The sequence below is a fragment of the Daphnia magna genome, linkage group LG2 (assembly GCF_020631705.1).
Source record: "Daphnia magna isolate NIES linkage group LG2, ASM2063170v1.1, whole genome shotgun sequence".
Classification (NCBI taxonomy): Eukaryota; Metazoa; Arthropoda; class Branchiopoda; order Diplostraca; family Daphniidae; genus Daphnia; species Daphnia magna.
The window spans coordinates 15,400,059-15,418,472 of NC_059183.1; the positions used below are offsets into that span (position 1 = coordinate 15,400,059).

Genomic DNA, 18,414 nt, shown 5'->3' on the forward strand with positions numbered 1-18,414 from the left:
TATAGTTTTTGATTTAAACGTTAAAAAGCCTAAATTAAGTTGTTGCGCTTACAGCACTGTTTTCGTTAATTTTTGAAACGGCTGGTATAATGAGAAAACCAATCACTAAATCGAAATTAGCGTTTAATTTCGATTATGCCATATGATTTTTGGATAATTTCAAGAGATGTCGTTTTTGGCCGATTTTGACAAAAGTGGGAAGGCGGGGTGAAGCGGGGATGATTACTTCACACTTCGTCTTCATCTTACATGGATACGTTGTCAGTTTTGCCGTAAGGACAAACGGTTTCCGAGATTCTATGGCGAATTGGCGACCAGGCCGGACCCTATCGGGATCTTCCTGAACGGAGTGAGGGCCCCTAGTTTAAAAAAACGAACGAGAGATTAGTACCAACACTCCGAAATCGCCGTGCCATCAGCGCCATCTTTGGGATAAAGTCTCAGAAAAAGTGTCGATCGGTCCACAGTTCGTTGTAGAAGGGTAGGGGTAAATGTTGGGTACCAGAAGAGTTTTGATAGAATCCCTATCTGGAAATTCCGTTTTGCAAGAATTCCCTATCGTGGAACTATGAAATTGGTTCGCCACTTAGCGGGAAAAACCGTACCGATAGAGGTCCTTTTATCCAGACAGAATCCCTCTCGGGAAATTCGAATAATTATTGATTGAGACCAACCAATTTCATAGCTATCGGTAAAATTAGTTATCCTGTTTTTCACGGATTTTTTAATTACAAACCCACAAAAATTGCGTTTGCTGTTTTATCTGTGGAAAATGTCTCATTTGCATTAATAATAACAGTGCAAATGTCATTATCCGCTGGGCGTAATCTTTTGATACTTTCTCGGGGAGCTCCATCCACCATTCAAGTTGAGAAATAGCTTTCCTAAGTGGACCATGGTGGTTTTCCGTCTGACGAGAGTTTTGAAGAATTAATTTTTATATTGATGTGAACGTCTACAAGATACACTTCATGTTGTCCTCGCCATAAAGCCAAAGGAGTCCTTTGGGTAATCTGTTTCCTGAAATAGTTGTTCGATAGGATCCTTGTAGGTCGATCTTTCCCTGCTGCATCGCAAAAGTCTCAAGATACAGAAAGAAGCGCAAAAGACGCCTCTTATTAGATAATATATGCTTTGTATGATACTACTATATGCATTAGTATCAGTAGTTGCAGACTTTCAAATTCTGAATGTCACCTTGGCCCTTATTCAACTTGAGAAAACAAAAGAAAAACCTTGAATTTTTATGCTTTTGATTTTTTGTTTTCTATTCTTATCAAATTGCTTGATTCAGACTATTGAGAACTAATGGTCCAGTTGCGTAAGAAACTTCCACGCCAAATTCACAGGAACGGTACAGCCTCAACAGACGATTTCCTTCATGGCTCAAATGTCTTGGCAACTTGATCATATTAGGAAAAGAAGCCGATTTATTGCATCCTCTTGTAAACAAATCTGAACGCAGGACACATCCGCCCACCGATAATTGCAATAAACGCATCGACGATATAAAGAACTAATCCCAAAGATTCAGTCAACGATGATTCGAAAAAGAAAATGATGAAAAAAAAGACAGAAAGTTCACACACAAAAAACAAAAAAAAAAAAAAACTAAAAGTGAGAAGTTGGATGCAGCTTATAAAAATATCGTCAATTGGAAGAATTCAACTCAAAATGAACGCTATGTGCACTCCTTGTGCAATGCAGTTCTGGAAGAAAAACAGATCTGGTCACATTCCGATTGTTTCCGAACCTGATAAAAATTCGTATCGGACATTCTCTACATGGATCATTTTTTTTTTAAGCCTTCATAGGTAATGATATGAAATAGAATTTGAATGGTCAGTGTTGCAAGTGTCCAAGGCCCGACTAAACCAATGTATCTTCAGAAGCCTCAGCCACAGCGGCACGTAGATCTTCATACGGTCCCGTATTAGTGGAGGTGGTTGAGTCGGGGCGTGCTAGTCACGCATTATTACTTTCATTCGTTTCAATCTTCTTGGAAAGCTCAGAAACTACTTCGCGATACACAAGTGGTTCCAGATTGCGTCCGAGCATGTACAGGACCCACCAGTCACCGACCTCCAATTTGCTTGTAATTCCATCAATAACCTGAATATTTGTAATATAAATGATAGCATTACTTTGGTGCCTAGATGTTACAAAGTTGACAATTTATTAACCTCAGAAGGAACAAAGCGATTGCGGGCGTGGAGAATCAATGGCCTAACACGAGGAACTGCTAACAGGATGGCTCTAAAAATATCGGATAATTGGTAACCGAATAAACATTCCACAATTCAAAAAATAATTTGACGTACCTGTAGACGACCAGCAATGAGAGAAGAGTTGCCATGATGATGAACCAAAACCACAAAAAGATGTACGTTTTTTCGTTGATAATGTTTTGGGATAGAACGCACATGGAGTCATGTCGACTAATGGTACCGGACGAACCGAATTTATGGAACGTGCACTTGGTAATGCGAGGGAAGACATAAACCATAGGGTCAAAACGGTCTTCTTGATCAGCATTGGCGAATGATAGAACTGAAGGGAAGTACCATTTAAAGTTATTTTCATTTTAAACAAGGATTTGTGACTAATTAAGATTTCTTACCGTTGAGACCATACGAGAAAAATTCTCCGCCAGTAAAGCGATTCATAAGATAAAGTTGGCCAATAATATTGACAAGGCAGAGGACTTCGCAGAACCAGTAGCGTATGGCGTACATATTATGCTGCTTGAAGTGAAGCAAAAGATAGTCGATCAAAATTCGTTTCTTGATCGTACGCTCTTCAACCGTCTTCAATCCAGAGTTCAAGCCCAGGACAATGGTTTGCATCAAACCGCCTAAAAAGAGAAATAATATCGTTTTTAGGTTGAACCTCATCTATTGATCATGATTTTAAAATATATTTATTTTTATTGAAATTATTGAAATGGTAAATCAAACCTTCCCAAGCAGTCCAGAGCCATCTAGGGATGTAACACAAAATGGCCTGGAAAAATAGGATGAAACAAACCCACTGGTAGTAGGCGTAGTGTTTCTGATCTTTGCCCTCGAACAGTCCAGCACCGAGACCTATGACGTAAACATAACCATAAGTCTTTACACCAAATTTTCATTTCTCACGCAATCATCCGATTTAATTAATTATTTCAATCCAAAAATTGCCAGTTAAACTTTCAATAAATACTCCCACATGATCTACCACAATTATTTTAGATACAGTTGAGGCTTGTACTAGTCTTGGCCCAAATTACACATGCCTAGATTAAACACTCCCCCTTCTGAAATTTAATGTTGCTAAATAAGTGCTAAGGCATCCAGTGTGAAAACTCTTATTTTTGTCTACAAAAGCACTGCGCTTGAAAAAATGGCTTAAATTAGCGTTTTTTGTTTTTGTTTTTTTTTACCTGGGTGAGGAACTTCACTTCCGACCGACCTCATAAATGAAGACGGAATGGTGAAAGTAGTAGAGATCCAGCAGTATGTATTGATAACATGGATAGGAATATCATTATCGTTGATGCACTGAATCGGGTTGCCTACGTACTGCAAATAAATTCAAACGACACAAGTAGGTTTCAGGTAAAATGCATTCTGGGCAATCGTGTTAAGTGTGTACCTGAGTGGCGGTCACAAGTAGCGAAAAGGCGATGAGAAGTACGGTGGTGAAAATATAATGAAGTCGAAAGACAACATTATCCGTTACGATCTCCTGGCGGCGAAAGTATTCCTTCAATCCAGCCAAAATGTTATACATGGCGGAGTCGGAAAGTTATCGACGATCTGTTAACAACAATGACACAATTAAATATACAAGCGATACATTGATTTACGTTGTATATGGTTTAAAAAGCTGAAAATAGGCCTGTGTTTCTAGCTAATTAATTGCAGTAAACTTGAATAAAACATTCTTTTTGAAAAAACGAGTTTTAACCAACGTGAGTTAATGGCTCGTATCCATAAATTATATTCAAAAAGAAGCACGGTGTTATGTTAAAAATCGTCGTTCTGTGCATATGGCTTATTTTTGCGAGCTTCAAATTACCTCAAGGAAAATGAAACGAAAAAGCAACAGGAAGTTCCCAACAGAAGACCACTAACCCCACCTGTGACGCAGATAAAAGAGGCTCATGGCAGAAAGGTTCAAATATTTACCGTGCGTCGATATCACCGAAGAAACAAAACGACACGAGGAACCAGCTAGGCCTAATCTGATAGGAAGCTGATGAATCCTTCCTTGTATAATTGTGGAACTGCGACAGCCGACGGAAATGTACCACAAAAGAATTTGCTATACCAGTAACCAGTGTGTTACGCAGAGCTACGGCAAGCTAGCCTGACTTTGGTAGACTGAGCAGCCACCGACTAGCGACGGCTTCACGTTCCACAAAACCAAGGACTGTTGATGAGCGCCACTTGCGGTATGCACATCAACTACGTCATACAGAAGGAGAAATTGAGCCTTCAATAGAGGTAAGAAAAATTCATTTTTTAAATATCGATGGCTGGAAATTTAAGTTTTTTTTTCTAATTTATTAAGCAGCATTTGAATTTATTCATTGAGCCAGGTTCTTTTGTTGGGAGAAATGAACTAATTTATCAGTTTAATGGATGTTATGACATCTCCAAGAGAGGCACAGGCATTATAAAGTGATATTGTTTTAATGAACTCGCAAAATCAGTTCCATATGAGTTGTGGTATCAAAAATGCGATGGTTTTGGGTTTCGATTTGGCAAAGTGCTTTCCGAATACTGGTAGAAATTCTGAGAAGATTGATAAATTTAAAGAAAAAGAGGGGATAAAGAAGAAAAATCGTCATCCACCCTCTTTGGCGTACGTGGTGGAGCGTGCTGTGCCCTCCAGGAAAAACAACCATTTCCTTTTATTTCCCTAACACTAGAAATCATTTACATTTTTCGAAAAGCTTTCTAATTTTTTTTTCAACCCTTTTATTACATACGAAGTGGTAAACTGAAACGAAGTAAAATATTTAAAAAAAGACGGTGTCACTGACGCAATTCGTTCATGTGTAAAAAATTAAACTTTATATTAATTTATTATATGCTATATCATACTGTGAAAAGAAAACACGTTACCAACAGAAATTCTTCTTGAGATCTTGGTGTATGCAACAATTTCAGGGCCGAGTCAAAATTCTTGGAACTATTGAAAGAAAGATGCGTAGACTTGAAAGAAAGATATCGTCGGCTGTTTTATGCCTTTAGGCAAAAATCTTCTTGTCTGTATACACTCACTACAGGTCGATGGCCTCCTTTTTTTTCTTCCCTCCTCCAGAGACATCCTCTTTTCATATCTAGTCAGCCTCTTCTCGAGTATTTGTCTTCTTTCTTTACATAGATCCATCCAACCGCTAGTTGGCACTAGCTTCCAAGTCACTGTCCCAGACAGTCTGCTAGCCTCCGACTAGGGTAGAAAAATGCTCCGTGGCAAAACAAAACGAAAGCTGAGGGGAGGTAAAGTTGAAAGTCACCTTGGTCTGGTGGTAAGCCAGCCAACACAACACAGATAAAGACGAAATTCCAATATCCCTGGGCTTTTGTTTGCTCGCTTCCCATACTTACTAGCAACAACGAAAACTAACCAAGCCATGTAACGGGATACGACTTCAAGTTATTAATAAGGAAAAGCGTACTATATACACATTGGGCGATTCATACTCTATACGGTTTGAGAACGAGAGGTTTTAATAAAAGAATTACAATGTTACATGAAACGCGATGTATAAACCGTTAACACCGTTTTCCAATTCAAAGTGATGTACGCGATTCGAACAGCAATGCTTGAATCAGATTAAAATTTCTAGGCACGATGAACACATCGTGTTCGTTTTTTTATTCAACAGTTGTTAAAATTCATAGTCAGGCACCATCTCTCGCTGCGGAATCCTTTGTTTCTTGTTTACGTGAGAAAAATGGGGAATTACTGAAACCAAGCTAACTTGCTGACCAAACTGTTGCAAAAAATGGTGACACTATTCTATGTTTCACGTCACAAGTATTTCGTAACCATTTCAGCATAATATTCTCGTTCGGTATCCTACTGGCTGTAATTTATCCATGCTTGCTAAATAGCTGCAAATTAGTGAGTCACTACCTGTGCTATGTTGACTGTGCAATTTTAATCACGTGGTATTTAATACGAGACCTGGTACGAAAATTTCCCTTGCTGTTTGGATGTGAATTACAGACCCAACTAATAAAATAAAGATCGAGTGACGTTTTTATGTGCTTAAGAGAGTAACAGCTTTAATATTTCCAATAAAAACGAATATCAAACGCCCCTACAGAGGACACTGTGTTACGCACAAATGGTAAAGCAAAACACATCCATTTTACGCCAACAAAATACAGCAGCAATGCAAACTTTGTGTTATATAAAATATTGTTGTGACTAGATATGATTTTTACCACACGTTTCGTCCTTCCCAAAATACATTAGTTACTAAAAATACTTTCCATTTGCAGTTGCCCCAAAATTTTAAGCAAGTACCAGGAGGGAAATGTGAGCATTCCCGATGTTAATTGGATTTCCTTTTATTACTAATTCCCACGGCTTATTCAGGGAATGAATTTACCTTGACACCGATTCTTACTCCGACTGAAAATTAAAAATTAACGTAAAATGAAGAAAGGAAATTGAAAGGACACAAGTTTTAAGGGAAGCACAAACTAGTAGCTTTCGATACGTTCTATATAATTTCTTGGCCGGTCAAAAAACCAAACTTTGATCCAGCGTCATTCCATCGGAAAATGAATAAATAAAATTTATGGAAATTGATATAAAGGTAAACAGGACGATGAATTTGTGTAGATGCTACGTACTCGCTGTGCAGAATATTATTTATCACGGAGAATTAACGCTGCTGCCCAATGGGTTGAAAAGTCAAAACAAGTTGTCTGCTTCAAAGTGCATTGTTCGGAAAATCACATAGCCGAAATCGGATTGGAAAAAAAAAGAAAGGTTTTAGACATACTCATTAAATTGCAATCACGATTTTCATGAGAAGAAGTAATGAAACAGACGATCTTCTACATTATTCTTTTCTCTCGTTCCATCGTTATCAGCTTTCACGTCAATTAGTTTTCCAATAATCGAACACATAAAATCCACAGCTGTGTAGAACGTTAAAACTCACCAAGTTGTACTGTAATAGAAATTCGATTCAACTTTATCCCTAAGTTTTAACATTTCGTTATTGTAAAATCAAAATTTTTCTGTCGCTCACCCATCACAAATTCAACTCGTTCGTGAAACAAGCATTTTATCTTTTCATCGTTTCAGCATTGTGTATTGGAAAAGTTAATTCTGGCTATAGCCTTCAAACCCACGTGCTGCATTCAATGCCGTACTTTTTCAACTTGGACGCTTTCTCTTGTATGTAGCTCACGACTTCACGCTGCATGCATTCTTTTTCCTTCGTTGAAATGGGTTCGGCAACGAACACGCCTTTGAACGAGAATAGTGCAGAGTCACCTTTGTGAATAGATCCCTCTACGAAAAAGCGAACGCCCAGGGTTCAAACAAAAGAGAGGCTTATGCAACCTAGGGTTCATTAAACTAGGTTATTTTTCTACCTGCAGGCTAAGTCTATTGCCAGTCAGGTTTGATCTTATCATTCGTTGGAATTATTTGACGAATGCTTTTAATGACTGGTATTCTATTCAAAATAGAGAAATCTGTTTCATTGTAACAAACAACCGACTACACGCAATTATTCGTGAAATGGAGAAACGATAACACGTAATTGATTACGGTTTCAATTGCGTTCCATTTTGCGTTCAAAAAACCGTTGTAGAAAGAGTAAATAAGGACATATCTAAACAGGGCACTCTCCTATCCGTATATGAAACGGCTAGACAGCAATAGGTCCGCTTTTATTACAGATAAATTTGAACATACTCTGCGAGCGTGACACGTTCGCCAATTGATTCTAAATAGTTGAATCAAATTGTGCATTCGTTTTCAAGTCGTTAAATTCTTATTTACCTGGTAATTAAAAATGTGGATTTCCCTACCGATTCGTTTCCATTTAAAGAGTAAACTCTTAATAAAGGAAAATGAATTAAATTATTTAATAAGTGACTTTTGTTACACAACCGGATGTTCTCGTCGTGCAAAAATGTGACAATGCACTTTTGTCATTTAGCTGAATTCCCTCCTTAAAGTTCCATCCTGTCTGGGTAGTTATTAAAGGCAAAGAAAAGGGTCTCGACAAGTTACCGTTAGATTGTAAATAGCTTTGTGTGTACTGTACGTGTGTGCACATTGGACCGGTCGGCATCAATTTATTTTATCGGCAAGTCGGTCAGGTCGGCGGGACTAAGAAAACGAAACTGTAATACAGTATGATTGATCGATTTAAAAAGAAACTAAACGCCGTTTCCTTTTAAGTCAGTCAACCAGTTTTACCCAAAAAGTCGTTGTGAACTAAAAACCAGTTACAAATAGGTGTGGTCATTTTGGCTTAGTAAAAAATATTGGGGTTGAAATAAAGCCCTTGATAACGAATACTAACCCCTGCAACTATCTGTATCCTGAGCTAAAAAGGAAAATGTTTATCGCAGTCTATCGCTTGAATAACGAGTTTTCCGTTTGAAAATAATTTTATAATTTCAGTTACAGATCCATAATTATTGTAAAACAACACGAAAGCAGACGCCTCGTTATAAATCGAAAAATATAAAAATTATTTTAAAAAAACCTCACATAATTCTAACGAATTTAAGTTGAACGAACATTAGTTTGAGGAGGAGGCATTAGGCTAAATGGGGATGCATCTGTCAACTGTAAGAACGGAATGCGGATAAAGTATTCTTTCAACGAACCGTACACAGATGGGCCTTTCACGCAATGATAGGTACCTCTAAAAGTAGCTCAAATTGTCGTTCCCCAGTTGTACACGTGCGTGCAGTTCCCCTCTTCATTACACGTATGGCAGTATGCACAGTATTTCGGAGAGACGTGACGTCGTTTACTTCCGCCAACGATTGTTGGAAATACTCTGCACTGACGTCATGTTTAAAACTGATGCCTGGAATTCGTTTGCATTTGGCCTGAAAAACATTTACTTTCAGACAAATATCCGCCCTTGTTTTTCCGTTTTCAAAGGGCCTTTTTTTGTGAAAATGTTTGATATTCAATCACAATTTTTCCTTGTTAAAACTGAATTGGACTTTTCCTCTTTAACCGGCTCGAAACCGTTGTCAATCAAATTGACGGATGTTGGCACTTGAAACGCTTCTCAAGCGGACAATTTCTCCCCGTCATCAATATGCAGAACTAATCTTAACCTAGGAGGTCATCCAGACTGGTGTACCTCGCTCGTAACGGTCACGAGCCACACCCAAAAGGTTTGAAAAACGATTTTGTTTTTTACTAAAACTGTTTATTGTGTATAAGAAAAAAAATAAAACATGTCACCACACACATAGTCGACCAGTGTTGGTCTTTGCAGGAGAATAAGAAAAGAGTCGCACAAAATAAGTTGATGTGAATTGCTATTGTTCATTCATTATTGTACGCAGTGACTTGAATTCGTTCGTTGACTAAACCACTCAAATCTCAAAGACTGGAAATTTTTTTATTTTTAAATCAAAAACTATGAGTTCTAATACGAGAGACCATGACGAAAGAGCTCACGGTACCCACAATCTTGATTAGAAAAAGAAATCGCTGGAATAAAAAAAAAGGGGGGGATTTAAAAGACTTTTGAATCAGCCCTCATCATTGGAGTTGATTCGCTTATATGCCCGGGATGTCCTCTGCCGTATTCGAGTTCCTTGGCCAATTTGCCGACAACGTTCGAGAAGACCATCGTATCCATGTTCTTGGACAAGAAATCGACGAGGAGCCAATCACCGATAGAGCAGCGTTGTGTTATGACGTCAGCATCGTCCTTCTGAGGGGCTGAAAGGCGGCTCCGCAAAAGAAACATTCTCACGGGAGGCATCATGACGATAACAACTCGAACAAGGAAATCGATGCTGGTGATGATGGCCAATATAATGAACCAAAACCAGAGAAAGGTATAGATTTTCTCATTTATAATATTCAAGGCCAATATGCAAAGGGCGTCGTGTCTCTGAATTGTACCTGTATTGCAAAAGATTATCATACATGACTCAACCGGAAGCAACATCAACGCAATAGGTAAATGAAAGATTAGTAGTAAAAATTATCTTTTACCGGAAGATCCGTACTTGTGAAAGACGCATTTCGTGAGCCTGGGGAAAACCCTTGCCATAGGATCAACACGAGTTTCCGGATCTTGGTCCAAAAATTGAACAACTTCAATGCCGTAACGTAGAAATTCACCACCCAAAAAACGGTTGGTCAGGAAAATTTGGCCAATGACGTTTATCTGAATAGATAATTCATATCTGTTACCGCTATTTTTCCTCAAGGTAGTTATCATTTTTATGGCCATGGGAACTGACAAAAACAATTCTTACCAAATTCATAAGTTCACAGCAAAAAAAGCGAATGGCCCATCCATTGTGTTCGTGAAGATTCCTGACGATGTATTGGGTTAAAATCTCTTCCTTTTCATCTAGGACTTCTACCTTTTCTTTTATGGTGAAAATATGCATTCCCTGGATAATGTTGCGAACTTTGGTCCCTTCCCACATTTTCCATAGATAATACGGCGTGTAAAACATCAGTGCTTGGCCGAACAAGACGAATGGTACCCTACACTTTCACAAAATTATTGATGTAGTCACCGTAGCACAATATATAATACAAATCAGACTTACCATTGATAATATGCGTGATATGTGACGTCGTCTTCTTCAGTGTAAGGACCTAATCCGAAGAGACTAACTTCTCCTTTTGCTATTGGCGTTGTACGAGGAATGGAGAACGTAGACGATATGAAGCAATAATTGTTGAGGATTTTAACTGGCACAGCTACGGCATCTTGTATACATTGAATGTGCTCGCCGATATATTGCCGAGACGTGACCAATATTGAGCAAGTCAGCAAGATGAGGAACGTTAGTCGATAATGCAATGTGAAGACTGGTGTGGTGATTTTGACTGACGTCGTCTTCAGCTTGACGGCAGCCTTCAACTTGGAAAACGTTCCCAACATTTCCTGCTTTGTTCAATAACAATTTAGTCACTGTATATCAAATAACTATTCAAAACGAGCAATCATGCAGAATTTTCAAGTTTAGGCGACAGAATCACACAGCAGACGACATCCGTTGTCGCAACGTCGGAAATAATGAATCACCTTTTGCTAGGTGGCGTAAGTACAGAAGGTAATCGTCGAGATCAAGAAAACCGAGAAAATGTTCTCGGAAGCGTGGAGAAAACACTGGAGTGTACAAAGTAGAGCCAACACTTTGACTGTTGGGTGCTGCAGCCACGCCATGTGCGACTGGGTGACGAATGCCCTTCTTTCTTTCCACCCCCATCTGGTTCTCCCATAACCTTCATCGTCCACAAACATTTTAATTTGTCCTTGCCGATATTAACGGAATTAAACAATTATTTCACTATTCCAAAAAATGAGCTTTAATCTACGTTCGTTAAATTATAGTATTCATTTCTCTTTTGCGTCATCAGGATCTTAATTTCTGCGATCTCAAATGAATTTCCTAACTGAGTCAAATAGTAGCTGGTTGCGATCCTCTTTCAGTAGCTATCACGTCTTTGTTGGATTTCCCTATACACTTAACGCGATGGGAAATGCGTTGCCTGGAACTGCCAGACCCGGGCCTTCAAATCTCCCCCTCGGTTAGTCTCCTCCCCTTTCCTTTCTCTCTCTCTTTCTCTCCATTCCATGCGTATCATCTTTCCTCTCTGTGTTCCCCCCCCATTCGCTTTTTTCTAACATTCGGTTCATCTTAACCAGACAGACATTCTCCATTTTCTCTGTTTCGAATGCTTTTAATTTTAATACGCAGTTTCAACCATTACAACGTGTTCGACACCCGACATTTTTTTTGTTGAATTCGAGGCCTGGAAGGTGCCATAGTAATAAACATGTTCGTGACAGGCAAGTCCGACATTCTCGACTTTAACTGTTATATGGCTTTAAACATGTTATTAAACGATAAATATATTTTTTTTTTGTTTCTCGGCCAAAGTCTAAAAATCAGAGTCGAAGAATTTCCAGGATGTTTTTCATTGACTAAATGAAACATTTTAACGATAACCTCCTTTAATCGACCTCATCAATTGCCCGGACGTTGCCTAGTAAAAACGAACGTTGGACTGCATCACCCGATGCTATTACGTGTACATAAAAACTTCCCAAGGTTTGTTTATTGGAAATTTGATTCGTCGAAACAAAAAACTAAATTTTCCGGCTATTGCTTAATGATAAGAAATTTTCTTCAGTTCGAAGAACAGTCTTGGCTGAGATGACTACATAATTACCCGCAAGTTATGTACACATTTTTTTTTCTATTTAGAAAGCATCGGGGTCGTCACCCAATACACACTGATCGATCCATCAAGGTGTAGTCGAGCTCTTTTTTTTTTTTTTTATAATTTAAGACAGAGAAATGACTCGGTAGAATAGAGTGAGTGAAAGTTTCTTTTTTTTACCTTACGGTGGTAAGTGTTTGCCGACGGGAAAAAGAAAATAAGATTCCAACTTGAAAATGTGTTTCTTTGACTGTGCCCAGACTTTAGACGACTGGAATCACTTTAGATATGTAAAATGATGGGCGTAGTTTTATTTTTTTGCCCCAGAGAAGTGTTATCTTATCTTCTTTTTTCTGTTCGTGTCTTAAATATCTATCTTCCAGTTCCTTGTGTTTCTCTGCCAATCAGCGTAGCGTTTACCTCCCCCCCCCCCACATGGAAATGGAGGTTATCCGAGAACGGACAGAATGGAGGGGGAAACATTTGAAAAATACATCTGTATTTTACCCCTCAAGGGTGTCATTCACCCTCTCAGCTGTTTCGGCAAAATACGTTCTGAAAAAAAAAGAGGGGAGATGGGTGTCTACGTGCTTAAGTAGGGGGTTGAAAACAAGGTCACGGCCTTGTCCGGCTAGCAACTGCATCTCCCCTCTATGTAAAAATCACAAAGGAAATGCAATTTAACATCCACTTGGACCAATTGTTTCTGTTGCCGAGGTCATTTAGCCACCAATATTTGTTTCTGCTTTTGGTCAAGATAATATACCACTTACACAGCATTTATTCTTGTAGCAACGACTCATGTCCCTATCGGGACTAATCAGGTGTTTCTTAATTACTTTGATCTCCTGAGCTTTACTTTTGTTCTTATCCCCTCACTATGACGTACAGCTTGTTACATCGTACATTTAAAAATTATACCGTTGAGACACTAATGCTGATATGCCACGTACAATGTCAAACTGAAAGCCAACAATGAAAATCTTTAAATGATGATACGTCTTATCTCTTATCTTCGTTTTATGTTTGTTGTCTAACTAAAACCCAGAAGTTGGAAATGTTATACAATACAAACTCACTGTATTTTGCCGCCCACGAATCGAGACACGCAGTTTTCGTATAAAAAATAATCAAAGGAAAGAAAACACACACCAGAAAAAAAGGGAGTCTTAAAAAATCACACGCAGAGAATATTTTTTCTCCGTGAACTAATAGTTAAAAAAAAACACACACAATCGTGTAAACAAAATATGCATTTCCGATTCTGGACCTTCATGGAAAGTTTTTTTTTGACAAGCTTGCAGAGAAGTAGAGAATAATCAAACAGAAACGGATCAAACAAAAGGAGAAAAAAAAACTGTCACCCTTAAAATGTGGTGGAGAGAATATTGCAAAGAAAATCAGAAGGTAAAAGAAAAAGTATGCAAATCTAGATTTGGAAATCCGGAAGGAGTGGAAAAGACTATTTCGGGGACTACACACCTGTGAGATGAAACTCATACACTACCAAAAAAACCTAATGAACTCATAAGGAGAAGAGGAGACATTTTTTTTAAAGAAAAACCGTCGGTGTACTTTTTCAGTCCCTGCTTAAAGTATATTCGTCAACAAACAATTCATTCCCCACGGAAAAAATATCTACTGAAAGGCATGTAAGTAGAATACCAGAACGCGCAAATACATGTACGAGGGGAGAACGGTGAGCCCCGCCCGATATCAATTGCAAAAAGGTGTTATTTTATTACCGGCATGGAAGACTGATTGATTTCATTGGTCCCAAAACTCGTATTTCTTAGTTTTGTCTTATTCTATTTTGAGCGCTCTCTAATTGGATTTTTTTGTTTTGTTAGATGAGTGGGCGAAAATGTAGGGAAAATAATCTAATCAAATTTGCTGGGAGAAAGAGATGAGGGGTAATAAAAAAAAAAAGATCGCTAATAACATTGGCCGAAGACAACTCTTATGAGTTCTGATCAAGCTGAAGGGGGTCCCACCAATGGCGTCTTGAATATGCTGGTTAAACTGGTTCTTTTCCTTCGAATCGGCGTGCCAGATCGCAGATCAATTCTTTATAGACGAGAGGGTCAATATTCTTTCCAAGGAGAAGGAGAACAAACCAATCTCCAATCTGACATTTGCGAGCCACCAATTCAACTTCATTGCGAGGTGCCAAGCGGGCCTGAGCTCTCAACAGGTACATGCGGGCTTGAGAACCCAAGACAACAGCTAGACGGTACAGCAGCGCCAAACCGCTCACAACCGCCAACAAGATGAACCAGAACCAGAGGAACACGTAGATCTTTTCGTTGACAATGTTCAGAGGAAGAACGCACAGACCATCGATACGTGTTGTCGTACCGGATGGACCGAATTTGTGGAACGTACATTTGGTTACTTTAGGGAACACCTATGCAACAAAAGAATTATTTAATGTGAGCACAAAAGGTTACACTTGAATAATTATGTTTACCTTGGCCATGGGATCAACACGGTCTTCGGGTTCCATTTCAGTCATGCTGATAACATCTCTGCCGTATGTGGTGAATTCTCCACCGAGGAAGAAATCGACGAAATAAATCTTGACCGATGACGTTGATAAAGTTGAGTACTTCGCAGATAAAGAATCGGATAGCGTAGAAATTGTGGTTGTGCAAGTTAGAGGCGAAGTATTCGACCAATAGTTTTTTTCGTTCATTTTTCGTCTCTACAGCGATGATGGGACAGTTGAGGTCTAGGACAAGCATCTTCATCTTTCCGGCTTCCCATGTCTTCCACAGGTAGCGGGGAATGTAAAACAAAAGGGCCTGGAAGAAGAGGACGAAGCAAACCCACTGGTAGTATTTATGGTATTTGACTTGATCGCCTTCCTGATGAGGACGAACTCCAGGGTGAGGAACATCTTTTCCAATCGTTTCGGATGCCAACCGATTGGGGATGGTGAATGTAGAATGGATCCAGCAGTACGTGTCCATAACATTGCCAGGTACGCCCTCCACGATGCAGTCGATAGGGTCGCCAATGTACTGGCGTGACGTTACCACCAAAGAAAATGCAATCAGCACAATCACCGTCGCTTTGTAATGCAGGCGGAAAATGTTGTTGTCAATATTGACAGAATCGAGCTTTAGCAAGCCCTTCACCGATCCGAAGACGTCAAACATTTTCGACGACTTGGTGGTGTCTTTGTTTCAAAAAAATTTAACTATGCCTTTACAATCGGAAAACAAAAAGTGGCGGAATGAGGTTTTCACGCCACAGCAATTCACTCGTATGCGTTCACCACAAAGGAAAACGAGGCCAGAATTTCACTCGATTTAAACGACGGGTCTAATGTACGACGAGCAACGTGCCACGCGAACCGACACAGCCTACAGCTCAGCTCAGTCTGACAACGATGGCACAGTAAAGCGATTATTCACCGGTAGAGGCGCTATTTACCCTGAGGTTGTCTGCAAGGGGACACGGAAATAAAGTCTCGCCACGGGTAGAAGGAAAAGTCACGTGATCTTGAATTTTACGTCCAAGTCCTATCCCCCATCTCTGAAACAGATGGCGTCAGTGCAACCACCTATTCTCTGGGACTTTCCGAACGAAGCGTCAGATCATGGTTTTTCTTTTCTATCTGGATTGACGCAATACTGTGGCAACCGTAACCTATGCAAATGAAGAAGCGACAGAAATAGGGACGAACCCAAAACATACCTGTTGTTTTTATTTATTTATGTTGGTCTCTAGACGGTATTACCCTATTTGGAAGGCTCGTATCAAAAGATGGTTCAAGACAAACCCTTGAAAAACGAGAAACCGCCATCTTGGCTCTCATTCTGTTTCTTTTTTATTTTATTTCGTTATCGTTCTCCATCGAACGTGACGAAACCTATAAGATTCCCACGTTTTCTATTCTTTGAAGGCTCACGCGGTTGAAATTGTTGGAAACATAAGTACGGTCTTGAGTCGTTAAGACAGGCATTCTTTTTTGACGGAGCCACCACCCAGCGCAAACAAAGAAGAATATTTTGAATTGCCAGTCCTTCATCTTTCACCCCAATAGTTCTTACGAAACTTACAATAACTAATTTTGAAACCATAAAAGGAGATTGTCGTAGTACAAGGCCAACCTCAATCGACGCCAGTAATACAAAATATCGTGGTCGATTCATCGTCATTGGGTTTCCTGCTGTGGCGAAATAATAAATAAAACACTCGAATGCAATCCTTATTAAGTGGGACGGGAACGGAACATAGCTTTGACTACTTTTGTTTTGAAGCTGATAAATTATAGCTTAATCTGAAATTTCCATAAAAATAAAAAATAGATTTCGAATGGCGCCAATCTACAGACGTGGAAAGCTGACGTGGATACTGGGCAAGAAAAACCTGTCGCCAGAAAACGGGTTTCTTCCTATTGATTGTTAACGTTGGGGGCGAGTCCTTAAGCAGGGCCGGGCTTTTCCCGCTAGTGTAATCTTTTAAATACTTCAATAGCCTCGGGGTTGAACTGTTAAACAGCAAGAAGCTAGTGAATTCCTCCAGACACCTGCCGACCATTGACTCTGCAATATTTGAATATGAAGTAAATCACGGCATGAATACAATCGTGATACATGACGGCTTCAGTGCTACGTTGCATCAGAGTTAAAACTAGTACAGAGTTCCAAAGCGAAAGAAACAAACCGAGGGATAAAAGAAAAAAAAGGTGCAACGGTCACACAATCCTATGGCATACGTACCTACATAGCCCGAGGCTTTCAGTCTGTTCGCCCTTCGAATTCTCCCCTCGAGGACGCTCTCGTAAACAAATATAGGAAACAGACGTGAATTCTATGGCATCTGCTGTAAAGTTGGTCACACCATAGAATATTTAGAAGTATAAAACGATGAGGTTGTCGTGGCGTTTAAAGCCATCTTCTTCTGTAGCTTTTTCTACAGGTGAGATCATGATTATATCAAGGTTATTCGTCTCGTTCCATGGAAAATGGTCGACCCCCCTCGTATACGTTAGAAACACAGCCCATGCTCAGTCTAGTAGATGATGGTAGTTCAGCAAAGAAGAATTCTCCACTGACAGAACTCATCTATCAAACGTAAGAAAACAAAAAGCAAAGCAGAGAATGTTAATTTCCTTTTAAAACTTGACTCGCGAGGGAAGGAAACTCGGTTTTCGAGCCCTGTTGGCACAAAACCTGGGTGTGACGTGGCTTTAGCTTAGCCACATCCCCAGTGCGTTTCATTCGACTGTAATTTTTATGTCTCTAGTCGAGAAAATGCAGATTTCAGTACTATTATTTTTCGATGGTCTCAAACAAAAAAAAAAAAAAAACAACAACGATGGAATCATTTTGTGCTGTTGCAAAAAAATGGTTGTAAGAAAATTATCGATTCACTATGCACTGAAAGTGGATTCCAAATTGAGCTTGGAGTAATGTGGACATTTTCAATTTATTTAAGCGTTAGAGCTTTTGAGCGAGTCAAACCCGCTTTTTAAATATCAGAGAACAAAAGAATTTAAAATAATTTCATGCGTCACCGCCATCTAGGTAATAGGTTATATACTTTCGACACTGAAATTCAAAATAAAGAGCAACAATCACAAGGATCTGGGAAACATAATCTTCGAAAGGCGAGATCTTGAATTCAAGTTGGTAACTCTAGAAAGGACAGCAAGCTGTCGGCATAAAATTCATAAAATTAATACTATCATGCTTCACTTGGATCTGTATGTCTTGAGAGCGTTTTGAATTCGTGACCGAGCTGAATTCGTGCTTGTCAAGTGATAAACAATAGAACGATTTTTATCAACCTCTTGTATTCGGACAAAAAGAAAGTTCATGGCTCATTTGCATTAACGCACTCTCATCTTGTGGTACTTGACAAGAAGATTAGAACTGGACAGTTCCCCTTCCATTTCGTCTTTAAGTTAGGATTTACGTTCACCTGTCACTTTACGTTTAACTTTACCATTGGGAAAATTGCACGAACTTTTCAAATGGAGCTACAACC

General features: G+C 39.2%; 3 protein-coding genes and 1 long non-coding RNA gene across 9 annotated transcripts; 1 reads left to right on the forward strand and 3 right to left on the reverse strand.

The window, feature by feature from the left end:
* Nucleotides 1–1,412: 1,412 nt before the first annotated feature.
* On the reverse strand, nt 1,413–5,130 carry LOC116916023 (innexin inx1). Of its 3 annotated transcripts, none has more exons than XM_045169948.1 (8): nt 5,112–5,130; nt 3,634–3,797; nt 3,422–3,560; nt 2,958–3,086; nt 2,621–2,854; nt 2,322–2,550; nt 2,184–2,256; nt 1,413–2,112 (listed from the first exon to the last, which is right to left on the reverse strand). In XM_045169948.1, the coding sequence occupies exons 2-8, from the start codon at nt 3,769–3,771 to the stop codon at nt 1,966–1,968; spliced, it is 1,089 nt and encodes a 362-aa protein (XP_045025883.1). In that variant the 5' UTR covers nt 3,772–3,797; nt 5,112–5,130; the 3' UTR covers nt 1,413–1,965. The 3 variants fall into 3 exon arrangements, with proteins under 3 accessions (XP_045025883.1, XP_032777095.1, XP_032777094.1); XM_032921204.2 differs by lacking the exon at nt 5,112–5,130 and adding an exon at nt 4,060–4,380; XM_032921203.2 differs by lacking the exon at nt 5,112–5,130 and adding an exon at nt 4,170–4,379.
* Nucleotides 5,131–9,597: 4,467 nt separating this feature from the next.
* LOC116916022 (innexin inx2) lies at nt 9,598–12,747 on the reverse strand. Of its 4 annotated transcripts, none has more exons than XM_032921202.2 (5): nt 12,595–12,747; nt 10,791–11,131; nt 10,488–10,725; nt 10,222–10,396; nt 9,598–10,128 (listed from the first exon to the last, which is right to left on the reverse strand). In XM_032921202.2, exons 2-5 carry the CDS (start codon nt 11,126–11,128, stop codon nt 9,734–9,736), a joined length of 1,146 nt encoding a protein of 381 aa, XP_032777093.2. In that variant the 5' UTR covers nt 11,129–11,131; nt 12,595–12,747; the 3' UTR covers nt 9,598–9,733. The 4 variants fall into 4 exon arrangements, with proteins under 4 accessions (XP_032777093.2, XP_045025881.1, XP_045025880.1 ...); XM_045169946.1 differs by having other exon boundaries at nt 10,791–11,134; nt 12,595–12,715; XM_045169945.1 differs by lacking the exon at nt 12,595–12,747 and adding an exon at nt 11,273–11,414.
* On the forward strand, nt 11,572–13,630 carry LOC116916026. The gene is made up of 2 exons (XR_004390373.2): nt 11,572–12,302; nt 12,459–13,630. It is a non-coding gene; the product is annotated as an uncharacterized LOC116916026 (long non-coding RNA).
* Nucleotides 13,478–15,817, reverse strand: LOC116916025 (innexin inx2). The gene is given in 3 exon segments (XM_032921205.2): nt 13,478–14,821; nt 14,885–14,998; nt 15,000–15,817. Coding segments are annotated over 3 exon segments (1,080 nt in total). The 5' UTR covers nt 15,576–15,817; the 3' UTR covers nt 13,478–14,431.
* Between the last annotated feature and the right edge of the window lie 2,597 nt (nt 15,818–18,414).